At 46.5% G+C, this 11917-nt stretch overlaps 1 protein-coding gene across 1 annotated transcript in view; it reads left to right on the top strand.

Moving 5' to 3' along the window:
• The window catches only part of LOC143285401 (uncharacterized), a 29144-nt gene extending 20388 nt beyond the window's left edge, over positions 1–8756 (top strand). The window contains exons 4-5 of the mRNA XM_076592647.1: positions 1–312; positions 6184–8756. The exon at positions 1–312 is cut by the window's left edge and continues 59 nt beyond it. Of these exons, the coding sequence (XP_076448762.1) occupies positions 1–312; positions 6184–6797 (926 nt within the window). The 3' untranslated portion in view covers positions 6798–8756. The remainder of the gene's footprint in view (positions 313–6183) is intronic.
• Positions 8757–11917: the final 3161 nt, after the last annotated feature.

The following is an 11917-nucleotide window of genomic DNA, read 5'->3' as shown; positions in this document are numbered from 1 at the left end:
CCCTCAAGGCCTGGCTCCACGAGCACATCAAGAACCCTTACCCGACCAAAGGCGAGAAGATCATGCTGGCCATCATCACCAAGATGACCCTCACCCAGGTCTCCACCTGGTTCGCCAACGCCCGCCGGCGCCTGAAGAAGGAGAACAAGATGACCTGGTCGCCGCGAAACCGCAGCGAGGACGGCGACGACGACGATGACGACGACGAGGGGGGCGTGGCTGGAGGCGACGAGGCCGCGAAAGGAGGAGGAGGAGGAGGAGGAGGAGGAGGGGCAGAGAAGGACCAGCAGGAGAAGGAGAAGAGATTGAATAGTGAGTATTTTGGTCTGTAAGTTTGATGTCTTATCTAATGTAGGGGCACGCATACAAACTTAACAAGACAATAGAAAAAAAAGAAAAAAAAAAAAGAAAAGAAAAAAAGAAATGAAACGGTTATCATCAGCAAGGCCGGGCCGGGATCTCTGAGCATTGCAACAAAATAACAAGGGCCGTGAATCATTCATACTTTCACTTTCTATGTATGGATATCACATGTAGGTAGTTGTTTTTTTTTGGGTTTTTTTGTGGGAGGGAGAGAGAGACAGAGAGAGAGAGAGAATGTACTTGCAGTGGCTCTTTCAGTTTAAATTTCAAGGAGATGTCAAAGCGTGTGGGCTGCTCCATATACTCTGCACACACACACACACACACACACACACACACACACACACACACACACAGGGGGGGGACGAGGGCGAGGGGGGAGCGGGTTGTAGAAAACAATATCTGCGTGGTGATGAAGCAACAAATATGGTCATGGTATTGGCAATTCTTTTCTCTTTCTGACCCCACGCAAATGATCGATCCCTCGATGGAGTCTACACCCTTAAAAGGACCGTTTTTTTCATTTATCTATCTATCTATCTATCTATCTATCTATCTATCTATCTATCTATCTATCTATCTATATATATCATCAGCATCATCATCATCAACATCATCATCGCCTTCATCATCATCAATCTATAGTATTACGAGCCCCCTATAAACGACTCCACAGCCCAAACCACAACACATGAAGCAGCAGGAGAAGGAACGATGAAGAAGAAATCACGTGGAGCAGAAAGGAAAGAAGAATGGGAGGGTGGGGGGGTGGGGTGGGGGCGTGGTGGTGGTCAGGGGGAGATGATATCTTGAAAAAGCAAAATAAAAACCAAAAATTAACACAAAAAACCCCACCCCACCCCACCCCTACCTCGTGAAAGGGGTGAAGGGAGGGAGAGGGAGGTGGGGGAGGGGGGAGTGAATGGATGTGCTGGGGAGGGAGGGAGGGTGGACCCCTGCCATGGGGGGGAAGACTATCTATCATCAGACTCATCAGATTATGACAGCCTATATAATGACTCTTGTCCACACAACCTTCTTTCATCAGTCATTATCCACGCCAGCAAGCAAGCAAGCAAGCAAGGAAGCAGCAGCGTTCTCTCAGAAGGTGACGCGAGAAATCGGGAAAACCCCTTTGGAAGATTCAACACACATGGAAAAGACACCTCGACTCCACCGGTCCCAGAAAGGGGGTAGAAAAAAAAAACAGAGGAAAAAAAAGACATAGTAAAAAAGAAAGAAAGAAAGAAAGAAAGAAACTAAAATCTCGTGTTCCTTCACCCCTCTCTGGAGAGAAGACAAGGGAAGAAAGAATGGTGGGTTGGATGATGGAAAAGGGGAGGGGAGGAGGGGGAGGGTGGAGAGGGGAGGGCAGGAAAGGAAGGAGATGGTGGTAGGGTTGGGGGTGGGGGTGGGTGGGTGGGTAGGGGGTGTGTGTGGGGGGTGGGGGGGGGGGGGGGTTAAGGGTGGAGGTGTTGTCCCGTAAGGCGTTGTTGAGCCGTTCTTTGAGGGGTCGTTCCCTCGAGCTTCAATGAGGCGACGGGAGGAGAGGCGAGAGAGTTTTGGAGGGCCGTGGAGGTGGGGGTGAGAGTGTGGGTGTAGGGGGTGACTCCTTTTTTTTTTTTCCAAGAGAAAGCGACTCACTCCCTCCTCCTCCTCCTCCCCTCCTCCTCCTCCTCCTCGTCTCCCTCCACCACGGGGCCGCTGCTCCTCTCCGCCTCTCCTGCTCTCTCTTTCTCTCTCTCTCTCTTCCCCCCCTTCCATTGCTTTCGTTCCTTGCAATAGCCATTGTTAAAAGGAAGTCCCCCCAACAAGAGTGACAGGGAGCATGCGGCGCTTCCCTCACGCCTTGTTAGCAAAGCTGATAAACGCCGGGAGGGCATCAAAGGCTAATCTCTTCTTCGGGGCCTTCGCCTCCCGCGCCCGTCTTTACTCCCCGGCCTCTTCTCTTCTCTGTGTGTTCCCCAATAGAGCTAGGTTTCGCTCCGTCCCCCCCCAGTACCCTCCACCCCTCTAACACCCCCACCCCTCCCCTTCCTCACCACATGCTGTCTCTAGGGGGTTCTTTATACTCCTTGTTGTTGTTGTTGTTGTTGTTGTTATTGTCGATTGTTCCTTTCTTGTTACAGTTCGAGTCTCAGCTTGTATTGACGCTGGGATTGTTTTGGTTGGTTCGTTTTGTTGTTGTTGTTGTTGATCTTGTTCTTAATGGCTGCTGCTGTTGTTGTTGTTGTTGGTGGTGGTGGTGGTGGTGTGTGTGTGTGGGGGGGGGTGGGGTGGGGTGGGGAGGGTGTGTGTGTGTGTGTTTATATGAGAGAGAAAGGAGGAAGAGAAAGAGAGAGAGAGAGAGAGAGAGAGAGAGAGAGAGAGAGAGAGTGAGTGAGTGAAACATTTCACTTTTTCTTTCTCCCTCCCTCCATCTTCTCTCTTCCTCTCCGCCCAACTCTCTTACTCCCCTAGTCTCCCCATCCCCCCCCCACACACTAACCATCACCATTACAACGCACCCCCACACACAACCAACACCCCGCCCCCTACCCCTCTCCCAGTCCGCCAACCAAGTCACAGCGAATTAACACAAAGTCTTCTGAAGTAGGTGCTAAACGCAATCACCAGAAACCCTCTACCCCCCCCCCCCCCCCACCACCCCGCCCCCTTTAAACTCACCAAGTCGTAGTCAAAGGAAAGACAAAGAGAGATAACGTACACAGGAATATCAAAACCTTCACACGCATGATTATCAACCCACGGAACGAAGATATCTGGAAGAAGCTAAAGGACCCCCCCGCACCCCCCCACCCCCCACCCCCAACCAGCAACCCATTCCTCAACCTCACCACTCCTCCTCCCTCTCCCCCATTTCCAACTTGTGATCTAAGCTGCACAACAGAATGAAAACGAATCCCCGCGCGCCCACCTCCTGTGGTCTCCAGAGATAGCTGTAATAGGTCACAGATGATCATGGTCAGTAGTTAGTCCTGTCTTACTTGCACAAAGACTCCCCCACTAGGAGAAGAGGGTGTGTGTGTGGGGGGGGGGGGGGTGGGGGGGGGGGGGGGGCGTTACAGCACGTGCCGTTAGTTCCTGATAGTGCAGTGGGAATCAAAAGGGAGGGTGGGTGTGATGAGCATGGGAGAAGGGGAGGGGAGGGAGGAGGGGTGGGGGGAGAAGGCGGGAGTATCGAGTGGATGGATGTGAGACGACAAAGGGAAGGGAGGGAAGGAATGGAGTAGAAACACGAGGAGGGTGGGGGTAGTAGTCGTAGGGGGAGGGGGTGGGGGTGGTGGTGGGAGGAATAGAAAGGTTGATGGATTAGCCGGATAGATTTCTGGGATCAGGTAAAGGTGTAGTAAACGCACGCGCGAGAGCGGAGCGAACACAAGCGTTAGCTAGCTAGCTACACGATCAAAGGAACGCCCACAAGGTGATGCGCACACCGGTACATGTACCGTTTCAAACGGACGCGCACGCACATTCACACACAGCTCGCACAGAAACTCACACACACGCACACACACACACACATACATACATACACGCGCGCGCGCACACACGCACACAGACACACGCACTCACGCACGGACACTATTTTCAATAATGATTTTAACAATTAGAAGAAAACACAAAAAAAAGACAATCACATACGACAACCCCCTGATCCATCGACACTCATCTACACCTTAGCTCGCTCACGTTGTTAACATAAATACCACCCCTTTTAACACAATCGAAACCAACAATCAAACCCAACGTACACTCAAGGTCATGTTCAGCTAATCTCTCCTCCTCTGAAAAAAAAAAAAAAAAAAAAAAAAAAAATCGTCTTCCTCGTTCTTTCAAAAAACCTTTTGCTGGCTCTATCACCTCACGCCAACAGTCACGCACCCACTAACGCACGTGCGCAATTAATCAGACCGCGCCACAACAACAACAACAACAGCAGCAGCAGCAGCAGCAGTAGCAGCAGCAGTAGCAGCAGCCAGCAAGAACACTGCCCTGCTAGAGCCATTAGAGGAAAACACGGGTCATCGGAATCGCAGCATTGCAAAAGGACAGCAATCTCTGGCATCGCTCGCGCCGTTCTTATCGTCCTGGTGTCACCCAGCTATCTGGGGCCGGCCGACGATCAAGCGCCAGTCAGCGGCTTTCATCTGCTCACATGTAAGCGTGATCGAAAAGGTTACAGACCTGCCCTGCAGGGAGGGTATCAAGGCTGTGCAGGGTTTGAAATCCTTTTGGTGCCAGCCCAGCCGCCAGTGAGAATGCCAGGCATTTTTTTTTTTTTTTTGTTGGTCGTTCTGGCCTGGCCTTGCCTGTTTACTTATATATATATATATATATATATACCCTTGCAGATCTGTGGTATTGCTACATGCTGCTGTATAAAATCAATGGGGAAGAACACAAAAGAGAATCTCTTGCATGCAGGCGTAGGGTACTATTGACTCATGTACGCACTGACTAAAGCACACGTGTTGTTTGTTGTTGCTGTTGCTGTTGTTGGGTGGTTTTATTTTCTGTCGTTGATTTTTTTTAAATATAATTTTCGTTGGTGTCCAATTGCGAAAAAAATAAACAAAGGTTAGAAAGAAAAAAACACACCACTACAAACAAAAATAACCTCGGTTCGTCTGGGAAAGAAAGTTTGCTGGAGAGCTTTCGTTAACACATTCACTTTGAATTGTTATACAATTTACATCTATTAGAATCGATTAACGGTCCTATGTCAAAGATGGATGGAGAGAGAGAAAACAATTTTGTCCAGAAAAATGTGCGTACATAATCATTCGTATATCATACAAAGCTGTTTACTGTGCTTTTGTGCAGAAAACAGAGCCTTATATATATATATATATATATATATATATATATATATATATATATATATATATATATATATATACGTGTGGACATTGAAATACAAGTTTCGCCTGATGCATGAATTGATGTGCATTACTTTTCACTTTTGTGGACGTAATGATTGTTAATGGTCTAACAAATTTTGTGGGGAAATCGAGGCAGTTATTCATACTTTTACACGCATAACGTTCACATATAGAACATAAAACTGTGCATTAAAATGCGCAAATCTGTTATCTGAGGTAAATCGTGAGTATCGTATGGCCATTCCAGGAATTTGGAAATGGTCTTACGGGGTAACAGATGTGTGTACATTACGCTGAAATTCTGTGGACATAATATACAAACATGAATGGCTTTTTGCATACGGCAGTCAATTTTGTTTTTGCACAATGCTTCTGAAACATTTGATTCTTTATCCCCATCGACGCAAAATCCTTGAAAAATGTGTCACGTTCTTCCTTGTGATCTCTCTCTCTCTCTCTCTCCCTCACCCATCACCCCCTTTTCTCTTTCCCTACCCCCCCCCCCCTCTCTCTCTCTGAAAGACCTACTCCAATGTAATGAGAGGGATTCGCGCGCGCGCGCGCGCGCGTGTGTGTGTGCATGCGCGCGCGCGTGCGTGCGTGTATTTCTCTCTGTCTCGCATAACCACCACAAAAATGGTTATTAAATTCTCATGCATACATGCTGTTCACTCACCCCTTTTCCCCGGTCACAGATCCCAATCACGCACGCACGCACATGAACACACACACACACACACACACACACACACACACACTAACACAAACACACACACTAACACTAACACACACACTCTCTTTCTATCTCTGTCACCCTCTCTCTCTTCCCGCCCCTCCCTCTCTACCACAATGAAACATACCGTACTCCAAGAAACAAACTACTCGTTAACGAACTAAACCACTCCTTGTTCTTTTTCTTCTTCCCTCCATTCAGACGGACACGGTGAAGACATCGACGTGGGCGGCAACACCAACACCAACACCAACAAGTGCCCCCCACACAACCGCCCCACCACCAAGTCTCTCCACATGGCCGGCTCGGACAGCGTCTCACCCACACCCAGCATCGCCGAGGACGCCCGAGGCCGCCTGTCTCCCCGGGACACGGACCCGGGCTACCCACCCGCTCTGGACGGAACCACCCACCACCACGGGCATCACCACCACGGGCACCACCACCAGAGCGGGGACCTGGACGGGGACCAGCAGAAGCCCAAGATCTGGTCCGTCACCGACTTCCTCCATCCGGGCGCCGCCGCCGCCGCCGGGGCGGGCAGCAACAGCAGCAGCAGCAGCAACAACAACAACAAGACCCCGACAGAGCCCAGCAGTTGCAAGGAGACGGGCATGAAAATGGACACCATGCGCTGTGTTCCCACCTCCGCCGAAGCCGCCGCCGCAGCCGCCGCCGCAGCAGCGGTCGACCTCACGGGAAGGACTGTTGTCACTAACGTCACGTCCGCCGCGCGCAAGCGCAAGCGCATGCGCACGCGCACGCGGCCGCCTTGTCGGCTAGTAGAGGAGGGTCCGGGTTCTTTCCGCCCATGACGTCACTGTCGCCGGCCGCTCAGCAGCTGACGTCGTACCAGTCGGCGTTGGCGAGCTACGCGGCGCACTCCGCGTCGTACGGGGCGCCGTACGGGGGGCTGGGGTCGATGGAGATAAACAAACTGGTGATGAAGCCCACCGCCACGAGATTCGGCCCCTATGTGAACTCCTCCAAACCCGTGGGGCTGGACTCTGGGTTCCCCCCGGCTAGAGACTTCAGCGTGTTGCGGGAAGGGGAATGATCCACAGTTTTTATTCTTTGGGGGGGAGGACGGTCTCCGAAACAATACTTATACATGTAGGATGGGGGAAAAAAAACAAAACCCAGCTCGTGACAGCAGCTTGCGAGAGCAGAAACACCGGAAAATGGTTATTTGACTGGTGGTGAAGTCCTCAGCACCCCGGTCGTTGACCTTTAAGTTAAACGGAGAGAGCAGTGTTTGGACTTGACATGTTCTTCAACACTAACCAGAGGTTGACCTTAATAACGGCAAGAGCCTGTTTTGAATGGCATGTCCCAAAATGCTACCAGTCGATCAGAAGGAGGACTTGAAGAGAGAGCGTGCTTTGACTGGTATAAAAAAAAAGAGCAGGAGCGAAGCCTTGAGGTAAAAAAAGGAAAAAAAGGAAAAAAAAAGAAGAAGCTCAATGCAGGCTTTTATTCCTCAATACACTCTTCTTCTACTGTCTGCGGACAGGTCGTCTGTTACAGACCACCGCACAACGCGACCGGTCTGACTGTGACTTTGTTCTCAGTAACACGAACAATGCAAAACTATGCTTGTGTCCAGCTATACCGAAAACCCAAATGACGTTGTGACTGTTGCTTGTTGGCTTAAAATTAATTGTACAATACATTCTGGTGTGATTGCAGCTTCTGAGTGACATAAGAAAAAAACAAAGCAAATAACGAACTATGTTTCTCCAACTTCTGCGGATCACAGAAACTACAGATATGATGATATTGCAACTTCCGAGCGTCATGATTGACAGTACAAAATGGTGTGGCTGCAAATGGTTTTACGCGATAAATTACAGGGGGGAAAAAAGCAACCCACTTCAAGACTAAAGTATCATTGTTCGTTATTTTAGAAACGGAACTGGCGATACGTTCTTTAAATGTCGTGGGAACTCCCTTGAGGAGCTGTCAACGGATACAGACAAGAGTACCTGCAAAGGTCTAAAAAAACGGGTCGACTTCATCTCAGCTTATACAGAGAAACGGGAGCGGGAATGGGGTTCTCCTTTCAAAGCAACAAGCAGCTGGAACTATGCTTTCGTTGAAGGAATCTCAGCTTTTTTTGTGCTTTTTTTTTGTGTGAATGTATCTTTCTTTCCTTCTCTTTTTTTTCTCTATCACTTTCTTTCTTTCCTCTTTCTTTTTGAAGACTTGTTTGTTCCTTGTTTCTTCTCCTTCCTGTCTGTCAATAATTTCAGCCATACGCCCCCCCAAAAAAACAAACAAACAAAAAAAAACAAAAAAAAAACAGTACATGACGAACACAGCACAGCGGATCAGACTCCACTGGTGACATGGACACTTGCGTTACGGACAGTTCAACGCCAAGCTAGCTCCGTTTGGTTGGTGTCATTCCTTCAACACTGGACTTGATGACATCTTGCCTGATGATGCACTGCTAGTAACTCAACATTCGAGAGGACTGTCTGACTTACTAAATCATTAACTATTTTTTTCCTCTGGGATGTTAACATGATGATTTGACTTGAGATGTCGATGAAGATGAACATTTTGCAGTCGATGAAGGTGAACATTTTGCAGTCGATGAAGGTGAACATTTTGCAGTTCGATGAAGATGGACATTTTTTTTTTTTTTTTTTTTGCAGGCACTGCACTGAATGTGTTAGATCTGTTGTGAATCTCGACGCTGTTTCTTTTTTTTCTTTTTTTTTTTTATTACTATTATTTTGATAAATATGTCTATACAATGTTGTTCATAAAGTCTCATTAAAGAAAAAAAAAAACAAAAAAAGAAGAAGAGAATATGTGTATGTGAGTGTGTCTATGTGTATGCGCGCGCTCGCCCCGCGCGCCGCTCGTGATGCTATGGTATGGCGTGCACGTGCGAGTACGAGTGTGTTTATTATTATTATTATTATAATAATCTACACGTGTTTCAGGCTGCTAAGTATTTTTTGCCTCACCCTCACCCTGCCTCCTATACCTTCCAGACCTCGTCCTCTTGTAACACACGCCTTCTATATATATATATATATATATATATATATATATATATATATAGGAGAGTGTGTGGGAATCGATTATGATCATCTGTCTATCTGTTTTTACTTGACCAGCGTGCATATCCACACATTTTTTTTCCCCAGCTCAAATCTGGCACGTTAATTCACCAGCGTAAATGTTTTCTTGGTGTTTTTTTTATTTATTTATTTATTTTTTTTTTTGTATCTTTTAGTTTGATTTCTTTTTAATGAAAATAAATCTTATGTGGGAGGAAAATCACAAGCAGATAAAATGTCAAAGCGACCTGGTTAGCGTGTGTTTATCTATTACAATAGAGAGGTGTGTGTGTGTGTGTGTGTGTGTGTGTGTGCGCGCGCGCGCGTGCGTGTTTTGGTATATGTGTGTGTGTGTGCGTGCATGTATGTATGTATGTATGTATGTATGTATGTGTGTGTGTGTGTGTGTGTGTGTGTGTGTGTGTGTGTGAGTGTACTTGTGCGTGTGAAGTGGGATAGGATAAGAATGGGTGTAATAATAAGTATGGTGACATGACCAGTCCTGTTAGTGACTAAAAAGTTACGTCTGCCACTGATTATGTAGACTTCCATTTCTGTTTCTAAACGTGTCCAAGGCACAGCAGGAAGAAAATCGTAAATGCGGAAGCTACTAAACAATGACGATTTTATTAGTTAATTTACATTTAAAGTTGGGGTGATGGTAGGCGTGTCCTAATAAATGTTGTTCTTGATTGATACTTTTTGTTTCTGGTGATAATTATAGCCTACAAAATGTAAGTATGTATGTATGTATGTATGTATGTATGTTTTAACAATTATGTATGGTTTTGTCGTGCTTGTGCGATGAATGAGAAGTGTGTGTGTGTGTGTGTGTGTGTGTGTGTGTGTGTGTGTGTGTGTGTGAAAGAGAGAGAGAGAGAGCGAGAGAGAGAGAGGCCTACACTTTCAAAAGTCATGAGTCAAAGTTTATGTATACATATGCGTATGCATCGTATGTGCAAAAAACCGCAAATGAGAATAGTAACACACACACACACACACACACACACACACACACACACACACACACACACACACACACACACACACATTCTGATCACTTCACTTTCGTCATCATAATACTTCAATGATGACAAATGATGGCACATTTCAACAACCATCGGTGAGAATACAACAATCAAGTAGGCCAGCTATTAAAAAAACAACAAGAAAAAACGACAACAAACAAACAACAACAACACACACACACACACACACACACACACACACACACACACACACACGCGCGCGCGCACACACAGACACACACCCCCCCTAGATTTTCCACCTTTTTATCCCCCTTTTTGATTCATCAATTCCTCTGTAAAACATTTATTACAAATGACCTGTACATAGTATCATCGTCTCTTGTTTTTTTGATCTCAGTATACTTGTTTCCTTCTTATGCCAAACTTCGTGTGGAGTCTTATCCATCACTCCTTTGTGCTTTAGTTGTTGATGTACGTTTACAATTATAATTGCTTAATGATGTTGACGTCATTATGGTCGAGCAAATCCAGACTTTGACATCAAGGGGGCGGGAGAAAATGTGGCAGAAAGAGAGAGAGAGAGAGAAAAAAAAAAATAAAGCGTTGGAGTTGTGAATTTTGTCAATTATACTCTGGAACTGATTCATGTTTTTTTGTTTGTTTGTTTGTTTGTTTTTCTTCTCCATCGTCGAGTATCAAAACAATAAAAAGAGTTGCATAAAAATGACTATTATCTTGTGTTTTGTGTTACATGTTATGCTGTGTTGTATTGTGTTGTGTTGTGGTGTTATCCTTTTCATTCAAATCAGTTGTGTTTTCTGTTGATCGCAAATCAGATTGATATATTCAGACTCTCTCTGTGTCTCTCTCTCTTTGGTGTGTGTGTGTGTGTGTGTGTGTGTGTGTGTGTGTGTGTGTGAACACAAGCTCGCGCGCGCACTCGGCCTCGCACTAACACACAGGTACACTCACTACACTATTATTTATTCACCTTTTTTTTTTCTCTCAAGGCCTGACTAAGCGCGTTGGGTTACGCTGCTGGTCAGGCATCTGCTTGGCAGATGTGGTGTAGCGTATATGGATTTGTCCGAACGCAGTGACGCCTCCTTGAGCTACTGAAACTGAAACTGAAACTTTCCCAGCCATTTTCGTCTTCCCTTTTTCCGGCCATTTCATTATTCCGACCCTTTCGTTATTCCATTCCCGACCTTTTTCATTACTCCATTTCCGACCCTCTTGTTCTTCGTCACTCCCCCCCCCCCCCTCCACCGTTTCATTACTCCATTTCCGACCCTATTGTTCTTCGTCACCCCCCACCCCTCCCGCGCCCCCCCCCCCCCCCCCCTCCGCGACCCTTTCATAATTCCATTTCCGACCTTTTCATTACACACCATTTCCGACCCTTTCGTTCTTCCTTTTCGCGACTCTTCCAGTCTCGCTTTCCCAACCGTTCCATTCACCATTTCACAGTCCTTTCACTCTCCCTTCTCCTAGCATTATACTACAGTCATCAATGAATATTCGGTAACCGAAATATTTTGTCGTTTCAAAGTTGTCTTTTCATTTGAATTTACTCTCTTTCTCGACACTTTCATTCTCCATTTTTTTTTTTTTTTTTTTTTTGCTCCAGACACATTCGTTGTGGCGTTTTTCCGACCTTTAGGTTTCCCTTTTAGCGTTTTTTCCGACCTTTAAGTTTCTCTTTTGGCGTTTTTTCCGACCTTTAAGTTTCTCTTTTGGCGTTTTTCCGCCCTTTAAGTTTCCCTTTTGGAGTTTTCCCGCCCTTTAAGTTTCCCTTTTGGCGTTTTTTCCGACCTTTAAGTTTCTCTTTTGGCGTTTTTCCGCCCTTTAAGTTTCCCTTTTGGAGTTTTC

Source organism: Babylonia areolata, chromosome 9, assembly GCF_041734735.1.
Source record: "Babylonia areolata isolate BAREFJ2019XMU chromosome 9, ASM4173473v1, whole genome shotgun sequence".
NCBI lineage: Eukaryota > Metazoa > Mollusca > Gastropoda > Neogastropoda > Buccinidae > Babylonia > Babylonia areolata.
The sequence above is the reverse complement of the archived record's forward strand: the minus strand, read 5'-3'. Positions and strand labels throughout refer to the sequence as shown.